General features: G+C 39.3%; 1 protein-coding gene across 8 annotated transcripts in view; it reads right to left on the bottom strand.

Moving 5' to 3' along the window:
- LOC112075205 (uncharacterized) overlaps positions 1-13920 on the bottom strand; it is a 49001-nt gene that overhangs the window by 16428 nt on the left and 18653 nt on the right. For 2 of the 8 annotated variants that reach the window (XM_070440808.1, XM_070440809.1), the window contains 7 exons: positions 3718-3918; positions 3334-3539; positions 2879-2934; positions 2462-2481; positions 2083-2283; positions 1708-1904; positions 1582-1626 (listed from right to left, as the gene is read on the bottom strand). In XM_070440808.1, the coding sequence (XP_070296909.1) occupies positions 1582-1626; positions 1708-1904; positions 2083-2283; positions 2462-2481; positions 2879-2934; positions 3334-3539; positions 3718-3918 (926 nt within the window). Of the gene's footprint in view, positions 1-1581; positions 1627-1707; positions 1905-2082; positions 2284-2461; positions 2482-2878; positions 2935-3333; positions 3540-3717; positions 3919-4096; positions 4117-4782; positions 4896-13920 lie in introns of those variants that run through there. The other 6 variants (XM_024142231.2, XM_024142232.2, XM_024142233.2 and 3 more) reach the window with 6 other exon arrangements.

Here is a 13920-nt window from a genome sequence, read left to right as displayed (position 1 = left end):
CTAAAGTGACTATTACAGATGAGAATTTTAATTTTGATAGCCAGTGTTTCCTAACATCAGGCAATAACTGCCTTGCCTCGGGATAGCAAAAGGAATGATGAATGTTATGTGGATTATAGTAAATAGTACATTCGTTTAGGGGTGTATCTTCTTATGTGTAGGCAAGGGCATCTGAAATTCCCTAGTGAAATTACAACTTTAGAAACGCCTTGATTTTGTAAAACGCCAATACGCTACTAGTTTCATTCAGCAACAAAATTAGGGATCAATTAAATGCGCTTAAATCTGTAGTCTTTATCCATTGCAAATGATTTGAGCGACATGACAATGTTTAAATCCTAGCTAGCAAGCCCACGACTATCTGGTCTGGCTACACAATTAAAGTGAGCGAATCAAAAACATGACTTACTCATTCGTACAGAAATGTCTGTCATTCAAAATGGATATATGATGTTAGTTTCTAGTTTATATTGCCAGTGCTTGTAGTACCATGTCCTCATAGTATTAGAATCGCTTAGGAAGCCACGGCATATCTGGTCTGTTCAATAAGGTGAGGAAAAACATGAGTACATTCAATACGAAATAACTGTATTCAAATGATGAGTGTAGTTCTTATTCATTTTGAATGATTTTGACATACTCCATGACAAGTTTAAATCCAAGCTTACATGCCAGACTTCGGTCTTGTAATATAAAAGGATGAGGAAAACTGAGTACATCACAATACAGAAAACTGTATGTCGATGATATGCTTAGTCTATATTCTCATCTTAGCATCTGTGTGACATTAGCCACTGTCAAGACTTAGACATCCAAGCTTAGAAAGCCACAGGCTTAATCTGGTGTTCTAGTAAAGCTTATAGAAAAAGTAGAAAATGAAAGTACATCATTACCAGAAATACTTTATTCAAATGATGAGGTATATTACTTTTATTCATCCTGCAATGGATTTTTGACATACGCATGCCATGTTAAAAGTCCAAGTAGAGCCACGAACTTCTGGTCTGATTCTAAAAAGAGAAGAAAATGAAATACATCCAATACAGAATACTGTATTCAAAATGATATGTATAGTTTATCTTTTCATCATCTGCAATGGTTGACATACCATGTCAACGTTTAGGATCCAAGCATAGAAAGCCAACGGTTCTGAGTCTGTAAAATAAGGTGAGAGAAAATGAGTACCTTGCATAACTGACGAAGAATCTGTATCAAAAACTTGAAATGATGGAAACTATAGTTACTTTTATCATTGCCAATTGCATTGGACATTACCATGACAATGGTTTGATCCAACGTATAAAGCCACAGACTTTGATACTGTAAAGTAGAAGTGAGAGAAATGAGTAAGTTGCAAATTACAAAAAATACTGTATCAACTGATGAGTGTTATGGTTACTTGTTATCATCTGCAATGGTTTGAATACCTGTCAACGTTTGATCCAGTAGAAAGCCCGGCATTCTGGGTCTGTAAAATAAAGGTTGAGGAATAAATGAGTTCATCAATAAGAAATACTGTATTCAAAAATTGATGATGAATATAAGTACTTGATCATCTTGCTCTGCAATGGTTTGACATACCATGTCAACGTTTAGAATCCAAGCTAGAAAGCCACGGCTTCTGGTCTGTAAAATAAAGGTGAGGAAAAATGAGTATATCAAATACAGAAATACTGCTTTGAAAATTATGATTCATTGACATCATACCATGTCAAGCTTCTGCCTAATCTGTTTGACTGCTGCATCATTGTGAGGACAGTTCAGTAGTCCTCTCTGGCTCTCATGGAACAGACAGTCCACTGTGAGTATTACATCACTTCTGGTCACTAGTCTGCTGCTGTCAGGTACAGTGTAGTCTGGGTTGAAGGTGTGATGCAGCACTACCAGAATGACATCTTTACCAACTGTCAAGAGAATGAGGGAATACGTCAAAATAAACCAATAAGCCTCTCAAATAAACTATTTAGTCATGTCATTCATGCCGTTGGTACATTTTGAGGAAAACTGGTGTGGAAAGAGAATATCTGGTAGAGAAGGAAATAACATTGCTTGGGAAGTCATATTTGGGATGARTTACTGTACTTGGAATCTGTTGCAGTGCTGCTTCAATATCAGTCCCGGCGCGGGAGACGATGGGACAGAAAGCCATGATGACATCACTCTCCACTGGCGACTTGACTTCCGTAAAACATCTTGTGGTGTTGTTGAGTCGTCTCATAAACGGAATACGAGAATCCAAAGTATTGCCAGTCTCAACTGTGTAGTACTTCATCTTGTGTGCCACTGATTTTAAGGTCAGAAAGGTAATTGATAAAAGTTCATGTTTTTGTTAATTGGCACAATGGATAGTTGGTTCATGGTTCAGTCAGCTATAATAGAATTGTAGGTTTAACCATTTACTTTATAATGCACCCCTTCATCAAAAGATTAAATTAAATAAAAGAGTCCTGTTGAAAATTACCTCTGTGTTCCAACATGGATCTATAGAAAGTGAATGAACAGACAAAGGAGTTTATTAGTCTAGATATATATATTCAGGATAGGAAACCATGTACAACAACCAGTGTAAATTCCAAAGATTAAGGCAGAGACTATTTAATGACATAATAGAAACATATTTAGTCAAGCAGCTGCAGGGGAGATCTATCTCTGATTTCACAGGGAAGAACTCAAAGAATAAATGGTTAGATATTTCTTATACAGTGGGAGGTGATCATACAATCATATTGTTTACACAACAGTTATTTTATACAAGCAACAGTTCTGGAACACAATGGCCTTGTGTTAGGGCGCAGACATACCAGGAGTCTACTGTATGAAAGGCATAACATCACAGTCCAACACAGAACATATCCATTGAGAAGTTACAACAACTCACCCCAAAAACACCCTTACATAGATCAGAAACGCAGCTGGAATGCCAAGATGTCTGGTCTGTTTGAAGAGAAAAAGAAGAAAGATTATACAGTACATCAAATACAGAGAGATGCTGTACTCAAAATGATGATTCATTGATACAAAAACACCAATCACAATCTGTGTGACAGCTATAGAGTTCAGTAACAAAGTGACTCTGCTCAGGGATTCTGATTCATTCTTCAGCTCCAATCTATAGAAACACTCATTACAAATACTCATATTTGACTCATACTACAACCATTGATTTTCTCTTACACTATCAGACCCTGTGTAATAAAATACTTTGGTTAACTATATGGTTTTACATTTTGTGCTATTCAAGATATTGAACATATTTGTAACCACACAGCAGAGGCTGTTGCAGGGAGAATGGGGAGAGTGGTCCTCCCTGAACCTTGAATTAGGGTTAGCTACCTTTGGCTGTATGTTCAGYCYCTTSAGAACCMTGCTGACYGCTGCATCATTGYGAGGACAGTTCAGTAGTCCTCCCTGGCTCTCATGGAACAGACAGTCCACTGTGAGTATTACATCACTTCTGGTCACTAGTCTGCTGCTGTCAGGTACAGTGGAGTCTGGGTTGAAGGTGTGATGCAGCACTACCAGAATGACATCTTTACCAGCTGTCAAGAGAGTGAGGGAATATGTCAAAATAAACCAATAAAACTCTCAAATAAACTATTTAGTAATGTCATTTATGCCGTTGGTACATTGTGAGTACATCTGGTGTGGAAAGAGAATATCTGGTATAGAAGGAAATAACATTGCTTGGGAAGTCATATTTGGGATGAGTTACTGTACTTGGAATCTGTTGTAGTGCTGCTTCAATATCAGTCCCGGCGCGGGAGACGATGGGACAGAAAGCCATGATGACATCACTCTCCACTGGCGACTCGACTTCCGTAAAACATCTTGTGGTGTTGTTGAGTCGTCTCATAAACTGAATATGAGAATCCAAAGTATTGCCAGTCTCAACTGTGTAGTATTTCATCTTGTGTGCTACTTAGACAAGAAAGAGAAATCAGAAAGGTCATTGATAAAAGTATTAATGTTGGTGTTAATTGGAACAATGTTCATAGTTCAGTCAGATATAATAGTATTGTAGGTTTAACAATTTACTTTATAATGCACCCCTTCATCAAAATATTACATTATACAAAAGAGTCCTGTTGAAAATTACCTCTCCGTTCCAACATGGATCTATAGAAAGTGAATGAACAGACAAAGGGGTTTATTAGTCTAGATAGATACATTCAGGAAAGGAAAACATGTACAACAACCAGTGTGCAAACCATCTGTCTTATATATTTCTTAATTCCATTATTTTACTTTTAGATTGTAGTGAATTGTTAGATATTACTGCACTGTTGGAGTTAGGAACATAAGTATTTCGCTACACCCGCAATAAAATCTGCTAAATATATGTATGCAACCAATAACATTTGATTTGATCTTTCTCTATGGTGCGAACTGCATACATCAGCGTGAAGCTATTTCACATTCTAAACTTTCACTTTCACTCTCTAATCTTTCACAATATCCAGCTCTAGAGTACTTTGACACCTCAGTCCTTCCACTGGACCACATGATTTCTTGGAATTAGAAAGTGAAAGCAATGTGTTATTGTAAATGTACTTACTGCATCTGTTCTATTCTACATTCATAGAATTACTCATCTAAAAAACATTCCATTAAATTCTGCACTACCAGTTTCCACTTAACCATGTGTACTGTTTAATTCCTGTTGTAGACATAATTTAATATTCTATCACAAAACCTTTCATGACACCCACCCAACTGTAAATTATAGTTATGGTGTTCATATTGAACATGAATTGTCAAATGAAATGAGGAAAATAGACTTACCCTGCAGCTATGGGATTCTTTTCTGTTGACTGTATTGCAGTTGTGGTTTGAAGTGATCTGTTCTAAGAGCAAAGAGAAAGTGAAACTAAACAGCATGAGATAATAAGGGGAGGGGGCAATTTTTTCAGAAAGTCACAAATGCTGAGTTTACACAGGCAGCTGCATTCTGATTTTTCTTTCACTAATTGGTCTTTTGACCATTCACATCAAATCTTTTTCAGAGCTGATCTGATTGGTCAGAAGACCAATTGGTGAAAATAAGTTCAGAATTGGGCTGCCTGTGTGAACGCAACCATCTAGGCAATCTATAGCGCAAACAACAAAGTGGGCACCACTGATTTGGTAAACAGCTGAGGGGTGGGGCTGGAAAAATGTAACCACACTCACATTTATAGACAGAGCKATGGATGCACCACCATCCATGATATCAAAATGATAGTTTTAGCCATGGTTTGAGGCTATATAGTGTTTGTTTACAATTACACATTTAAAAACAATGGAATAAAACAAGTTTATATATATTTCGGGTTCTGATTGGGTTGACAGTTGAAGTAATCTCATAGTGCAATTAGAATTTATAGTCTTTAAGAATCAATGGGTGTATATATAATTAATTCAAAAGTCCAAAAATGTATGTACCAATAGCAGATTGCCACTTTAATAAGGTGCATAACAGTAGTTAGACCAAGCACGATTTCAATTTTTGCTTGCCTCAATTACTTAAAAATCTGTCCTCTCGTCCRCTTCACCTGCGCTGATTGGAAAAACTTGACAGCTGAAACAACATGGTGGAAGCTCATCTTTAGTCCATTGACTTATGTATCCCACACATTGACTCGGTACCGGCAGTGGTGGGAAAAGTACCCAATTGTCATACTTGAGTGAAAGTAAAGATAGAAAATGACTTAAGTAAATTTAAAATTTACTTGAGTAAAAGTCTAAAAGTATTTGGTTTTAAATTTACTTAAGTATCAAAAGTAAATGTAATTATTAAAATATACTTAAGTATCAAAAGTAAAATGAAAAGTTTAAATTATTTTTAATTCCTTATATTACGCTAACCAGACAACACCGTTTTATTTTATTTACGTATAGCCAGAGGCACACTCCATCTGCCGCTGACTGGATGTTTTTGTTTGTTGAACCGTTCATTCTAGGTACACACTAAACACTGTAATGCTTGAAAAGCCTAGGAGGCCAGCCGTTTCTGAGATACTAGAACCGGTGTGCCTGGCACCTACAGTCATACCACGCTGAAAGTGGCTTATGTCACTCGTTTTTGATAACAGTTTTTCCCAATTGTTTACACACTTAAATTGGAACTTTAAACACAATCACCAAAACCTAAAACTCATGTACCAAATCCCTAAACCAAGTCTGCAAAATTACAAACCCAATTCCTGCTTTACACTCAGTTTTCAATTCTATATCACACTTCTTGCAAAACACTACACGGAGTTCTCTACATCATCATATCATTCAAAATTAAAATCTCTTTAGTCCCTTTGGAAAGCAATGCCAATCACAATGCCAAGCTCTATACACCAATTGGCAACATCCACTCCTCACACGTGTAAACACTAGTTGCTGAATTGTTMACTTAGAAATCAGAGCTTTAGCACTAGAAAAGGCCACAGATGAGCTCTACTGTTTTGGAGTAAAATGGAAGTCGAAGGTGAAGCAAGAGCTAGAGGTGAAGGAGTGAGTGTCACGAACGTCGTCAGGGAAATGATCGGACCAAGGTGCAGCGTTGTGAGCGTACATTTTTCTTAATTAAGAATGTCGCAAACAAACCATGAACGTGACGCTTACTAGGACTATACATGCCACTAACAAAGACAACTACCCACAACTAAGGTTGCAAAACAGGCTGCCTAAGTATGATTCCCAATCAGAGACAATGATAGACAGCTGCCTCTGATTGGGAACCACACKCGGCCAAACACACAGAAATACAAAACATAGAATGCCCACCCCACATCACACCCTGACCTAACTAAATAGAGAAATAAAACGTCTCTCTAAGGTCAGGGTGTGACAGTGAGAGTAAGAGGAGGATGAGGAAGGACAGTTGTCTCAGATGAAATCAGGGCCACATTGGTTGACCATGTGCTCAACCGTGGATTGAGTATAAGAGAGGTTGGGCAGAGAGTTCAGCTCAACCTGAGCCGCTACACGGTTGCATCTATCATTCATATATTCAGAAATGACAACCGGTAAGTTACCTACCATATACACTATACTTTTTATGTATGTATATTGTAGTATACTGCAGTCCGACATATCAGTAGATCTAYGTTACTCAGTGATTGATGGCCAATGTTACAGTAATGTAATTTCATATTGAAAGAAAATKTATTATTTTGTCTTACTGTAACCAATCATATCATATTTGTGGATCTTCTGCAGAACTGAGCCAGGCCATGGTGGAAGACACCGGCTGTTCAAACCAGAACAGGAGAACGCTATTGTAAACATGGTGGTGGAAAACAATACCATTACATTACGGGAAATCCAGAACCACATAATTGCAGACAACCCAATATTCAATAACATTCACCGGTTGGGCTTGTCTACATTGGACCGTGCATTTCAGTGCAACTGAATCTGGATKAAACAGATGTACAGGATGCCATTTGAGCAAAACTCAGAGGGTTAAAGAACAGCGCTATGAAAATGTGCAAGTAAGGACTATACTGTGAATKTACTATCATATCAGCACTGTATAGTGTGGTGGTTAATTTCTTTACTATTAAATGAGAGACAAATTTATCACATGTCAGAGTTATACGTAAACAAAATCTTGAATGACTTATTAATAMGGGAGCAAGTCAATACAACACACACATATAAAGTGAATTGATTGAGTGCTCTACGATAATGATGGCTGGTCGACGATTCACGCTCAGATGAGTCATTGAGAGCCCCGAGACAAAAGTACAAATGTCTTTTTATAGCCACCTCCCACCTTTCAACCTACATGACGAACAACAGATGTATAGAATGGGTCACAAGGTTAAGATTTGTATGAAATATGCCTATAATTCATAGACAGTATCTGCTGTGTCAACAGTTTTCATTGTGTAGAGACCAGTGTCTGGCCCCCTGACTCCATACTGGAGCCATGTCTCCCTGGTACCGTATAAAACTGAAACATTAACTCATGCTCTTTAGGTTTTATCACCCAAAATACATTGTAAATCTTCTGTCAGTGTTATCTCCCAGAGGCCCTTCCTCAGTAGAACACACACAATAGTTATAAGAATCCTCTTATGTTGCATAAAACAACCATTTGATGCAATAAAAGTATGATAACATCTTGCAATTTTACACCATAATAGACACATTACAGCAATGTAATCCAGTGTATTGTGCCTCACCATACTGACTGCTCTAGGTCTGTCACATATTGTCTTGTCTGTTTCAGAGAGTCTTGGAGCTGGATGCCGCTGCAATTCAGCACGTTTATATTTACATTGAGGCTGGCTTCAACCTTATCACATCTGCTCCTGCTACGCACTCTGGTGTTCATCCGGTGTCTTCTTGACCTGCAGTTACTCCCCCAGTACACTCTCTCTCTCCCTCTGTGTGATTGTGTAGTTGGAGACAGGTGTGCTGGAGTCAGAGCAGATCCATACCAGCTGCAACTCGTTCCATTATCAAGACCTCTACAAATACTCAGTCCTGCCACTTCTACTCTTCCAGATTATAATTTCTGCTCAGTCAGTTCATGATTCTAGCCAGTTATGATTATTCAAGATTGTGTTACTCTGCTTTGCCTGTTTCCCTGCCTGATGCTGTTTAGCCTCTCATTGTAGTTTACCTCTCTGGCTCCTGTCTCCCGCTCCACATCTCACCACCCTGCTCTGGATTCAGTTCACCACCACTACCTTGGATTCCCCTCCGGACCTGTATATCCTGTTCTACTCAGCTAACTCCAACCTCAGTCTCCACTTCTGGTTTTCTACAACTCATCCGAGCATCCCCGGAACTGCACTCCTTATCTTTCTGTGCAACAATAATTATCTTGGTTCTTTCATCCCTGTTTCCTCATCTGAGTCTGCTCTTGGGTTCCCCTGTGTCACTCAGCCTAACAAACCTAGCCAAAAGAAGGGGACGGAACATTATTGGCCACCGTGCCATTGTGAATGTCCCTGGACAGCGTGGAGGGAATATCACTGTGCAGCCGTTAGCCAGCAAGGCATCCTCCATCACCATGCCAACCTTGGTCCCAACAACACTGCCCTTATCATCACATTCCTGGACACACTACATGGCGTCCTCATTCCAGCCGAGCAGAGGGGTGGACCAGAGCAGAGGGGTGGACCAGAGCAGAGGGGTGGACCAGAGCAGAGGGGTGGACCAGAGCAGCCCAGGTATGTTGTCATCTGGGACAACGGGAGTTTCCACCGGGCTGCTCTGGTCCACAACTGGTTCATCAACCACCCACAATTTATTGTTCTATACCTCCCACCATATTCCCTATTCCTGAACCCGATTGAAGAGTTTTTTCCGGCATTGCGTTGGATGTATGACCGCTATCCCCTCGCCTGCATGCCCCTTGGAGGATGCATGTGGTGAAGTTGATGTGGGGGCTTTCGGATCCATCACTCCAGAAGATTCTTTCCCCGCTGTTTAGCTAGGGAGAACATCGCTTGTGATGTAGATGAGGTGCTGTGGCCAGACCAAAATAGGATGCAGCCTAATGTCTTACATTTTGCATGCGTTTTTGAAATAATGAGCCACTTTAATTTTTGTACAGAAAACCCTTTATCTTACTGAATGTTTTCCTGGTTTTCTCCTGTTGTGTATGGAAAGTGTTACATATAACATAAGTGTTCAAAAATACTGCATTTTGGAAATGACTGTTGTGTTACTGTATTGCATTTGTTTATGTAAATTTGAGTAGGTATACTGTAACAGTCTTCTACAACTGGCTACAGTGTAACACTTTAAATGCAAAAGGCATACCTACTGATGGGATATTCTTAGTGTTTTGATCACATCAGTGTGTTGGTAGACAGATCTATTCATATGACGCGTGTGCCTTTTTGATGGAACAAAACATGTAGGAAATAAAGCAGTTTTGAATGCAGTGTCTGCTTTTGCTAGAGAATTGTAGAGTTTTGGGAAATGGCAAACGTATTCTGCCCTGGAATTGTTCCCATGCAAAACTAGTCTTAAGTCAAGGCTTGGGCGTTGTATTTTTCTTGAATGAATATATTGAACGTTGTGAAACTACAAAATACAGAAAAGAATATACTTTAGTATTCAATTCCCATCAACATACTGTACCTGTACATTATACATTTCAAGTTGAAGTTGCATAAATACAAGGCACGTGCCAAGGTCCCATGTATCAGGTATTATACCAAACCAGAGCCAATTACCATATGAGCAGCAACTAGCCAACTCCTTTCATTACACTAATGTGTAAACAAGGTGTATTACACTAGAAACAGTAACAAAACTACAGTATTGTATGTTTTACCATTTATTTGCATGGCGCACGAGCAAACTAATGCAGCTGATGGCATACATGCAAGGCAATGTGTGAGTAAATGTAACCAACTAACATTAAGTAAGCAATTCTATCAATTACAAGATTATCATCACTAGCTTTAGCTGCTTCTCTGCGTGCAGAACAACTAGTTTACTTCCTGTTTTCTGTAGTTTTTCTAAGTACCAGAAAGTTCCACTAGGGGCGATAAACAGCGTAGAACACAATGAAAAGCCATCTTAACCACCGTAATAAAATATGTTACCATCTAAATGGATGGCAGCACAAAATATGTGGAAACAATTGTGGAAAACATTTTTTTTTTAACTCCAGTCCATGGGCTGACTTGGCTTTGCTCAATGACTATGTATGACTTTGCTCAATATATCACAACTCAGGATATGACCCAGATGCAGACACATGAGGTGGATGATTTGGTTCTCTGAGTTTTTAATATAACAAAGGGGCAGGCATAGGTTCGTAGTCCAAGGCAGAGTCAAAATGGGACAACGGCAGGCAGGCAGGTCTTAGCCTCTCTTGAATAGGGGGCACTATTTTCACATCCCGATGAAAAGTGTGCCCAAAGTAAGCTGCTGCTACTCAGGCCCAGAAGCTAGGATATGCATATTATTAGTAGATTTGGATAGAAAACACTCTGAAGTTTCTTAAACTGTTTGAATAATGTCTGTGAGTATAACAGAACTGATTTTTTAGGCAAAACCACGAGCACAATCCATCCAGGGATTTTCATTTTTAGGTCAATCTGTTTTCCATTAGTTTCTATGGGAAGTCCTTTTTAATAGGAATCTGGTTGCAGTTCCTATGGCTTCCACTAGATGTCAACAGTCTTTAGAATTTGGTTGATGTTTTTCTTTTGAGAAATGAAGAAGTACGGCTGTTCTTTGTGAGTGTCACTCCAGATGGATTCTACTGTTTGGTGCGCGTGAGCTGGAACTCGCTTCACGTTTTTATCCGGTATTGAACACAGTATTTCCCGTCTTAAATTGTATTGATTATTTACGTTTTAGGGTACCTAAGGTTGGATTAGGAAAGTTGTTTGGACCAAGTTTACAGGTAACTTATTAGATACTTTGTAGGTATGTTGGGCGAGTTGAAACCAGTGTATTTCTGAATCAAACGCGCCAAAGAAATTGACATTTTTGGGACATAAAGAAGGACATTATCGAACAAAAGGACCATTTGTGATGTCTCTGGGACATTTTGGAGTGCCAACAGAAAAAGATATTCAAAGGTAAGGCATATATTATATCGCTATTTCTGACTTTTGTCACGCACCTGCCTGGTAGAAATCTGATTATCATGTGTTTGTATGCGGGGTGCTGTACTCAGATAATCGCATGGTTTGCTTTCGCCGTAAAGCCTTTTTGAAATCTGACAGCTTGGCTGGATTAACAAGAAGTTAAGCTTTATTTTAATGTATTACACTTGTGATTTCATGAAAGTTAAATATTTATAGTAATTTAATTTGAATTTGGCACTCTGCAATTTCACTGGATGTTGGCCAAGTGGGACGCTACCGTCCCACGTGTCCGTAAGAAGTTTTAACCAGGAAGACTAGAAAATGGGAAACATGCTGGTAAGACCTGACAAAACAAGATGAACTGGTAACAGACAATCAGAAAACACAGGTATAAATACACAGGGGATAATGGGGGGCGAGGCGGGGGGAAATAGGAGACACCTGGTGTGGGTTGGAGACAAGGACAAGGCAGGTGAAACAGATCAGGGTGTGACACAATGACTGTATATATTACTTGGCTTTCCTCAATAACAAGATGATTTGGCTTTGCTCAATAACTACCTACCAAAGGTTCCACTGTGCCCTTTACAATGGAGAAAAACATGTATCTTATTGAAGATGCCCAAACTTTGGAGATAACAATAGAATATGAAGTCAAAAATACTGGTTTCCAGTATGGATTTAGGGAAAAGCATGCATCTCCAGAATAGCCTAATCCTTTGAAAACGGTGTAGTAAAAAACTCAGCAACAATAGATAACATTAGCTAAGGTTAGCAAGATAACTAGTCAAGGTTAGCGTGCTAGCTAGGTAGCTACACTAACAGCTGTCAGTTACCCATTTGTTGATGTTTGTCCATTCCACGTGGAAATAACCAGTCACCACATTTCTTCCCACCCACAATTCGTGAATATGTAGGCGTGTAAATCGTCTGCGTCATTCTTCTGAGGTGGACCCAAAACAAGCATTTCCCGCTCTTAGGCAGGAATTACCTCGAAATGAGGGCAGCATTGTCCTCTGGTGGGTCCTTTAATATAAGGTCAAGTACAGGTGGCTAACTGCCAAGATAAAGGAAACATCAACATAAAGTCTTAATAGGGCGTTGGGACACCACAAGCCAACAGAACCATTCATTGCACCTTGGCATAGATTGTAGAAGTGTCTGGAACTCTTTTGGAGGAATGCAACACCCTTTTTTGGGGAGGAATTCCATGATTTGGTGTTTTGTTGATGGAAAACCCTGCTCAGGCGCCACTCCAGAATCTCCCACAAGTGTCCAATGGGGTTGAGCCTGGTGACTGAGACACACAAATACCCTTTAAACCCACCATAATCCTTTGAGACCTCTCTTTCAAAGCAGAATATATATGTGTATAATGAAGAGATGTTCTTGTCTCCGCCCTAACAATGGGAGTCGATGTCCTAAAGGTGAGAAGGCAGGAGGTCTGCTTAATAAACAGAATGTAGTATTCCCACATGGCTAGATTTTGATGGGATTGGACCCTTTCTCTTCACTTCTTCCACTCTGTTCAAAGTCACTGAGATTTCTTCTAGCCATGGTAGCCAAAAAAATGAGGAACTGGGCATTTCTACTCATGACCCTAAGCATGATGTGATGTTAATTGCTTAATTAACTAAGAAACCACACCTGTGTGGAAGCACCTGCTTTCAATACGCTTTGTATCCATCGTTTACTCAAGTGTTTCCTTTATTTTGGGAGTTACGTGCACATAACAGTTCATACAAGACTATCCCTCAGTTGTTGGTGATCCTGTGTATCTGTAACGTCCTGACCAGAGTTCTTATGTGTTTTGCTTGTTTAGTGTTGGTCAGGACGTGAGCTGGGTGGGAATTCTATGTTGTGTGTCTAGTTTGTCTGTTTCCTGTCTCTGTGTTTGTGTTCTGCACCAGATAGGTCTGTCTYGGTTTTCACATTTGTTATTTTGTTTCTGTAGTAGTGTTACCGTTTATTAATCTAATTAAACATGTTGAACACTAGCCGCGCTGCATTTTGGTCCTCTCCTTCACCCCAGGAAGAAAACCGTGACAGTATCAGACATCTGTATGAACGTATGGATAACATTTCAGCAAAACATTATGTTACTGCTGAACACTCTTATTGAACAAGGAACTTAATTTCAAGGGCAATTCCTCCACATATTCATCATCACCAAACCAGTGGTGAAAACAGTGTTTCTGTGATTAGAAAGATAAGACCCTAAAAAAGGCTTGTCTGTGACAACATAGGCTAGGATTAAAAGTAAAAAAACTGTGATTTTCAAAACCTGCAGTGAGTTTCTAGCCCAAGGGAGGGTATTTTCTTGCCGCCCACGTGTTTGAAAAGCAGTGTTTTTAAAATGTGCTTTATGATGTCATCG

Source organism: Salvelinus sp. IW2-2015, unplaced genomic scaffold (genome assembly GCF_002910315.2).
Source record: "Salvelinus sp. IW2-2015 unplaced genomic scaffold, ASM291031v2 Un_scaffold3030, whole genome shotgun sequence".
Taxonomy (NCBI): Eukaryota; Metazoa; Chordata; class Actinopteri; order Salmoniformes; family Salmonidae; genus Salvelinus; species Salvelinus sp. IW2-2015.
The sequence above is the reverse complement of the archived record's forward strand: the minus strand, read 5'-3'. Positions and strand labels throughout refer to the sequence as shown.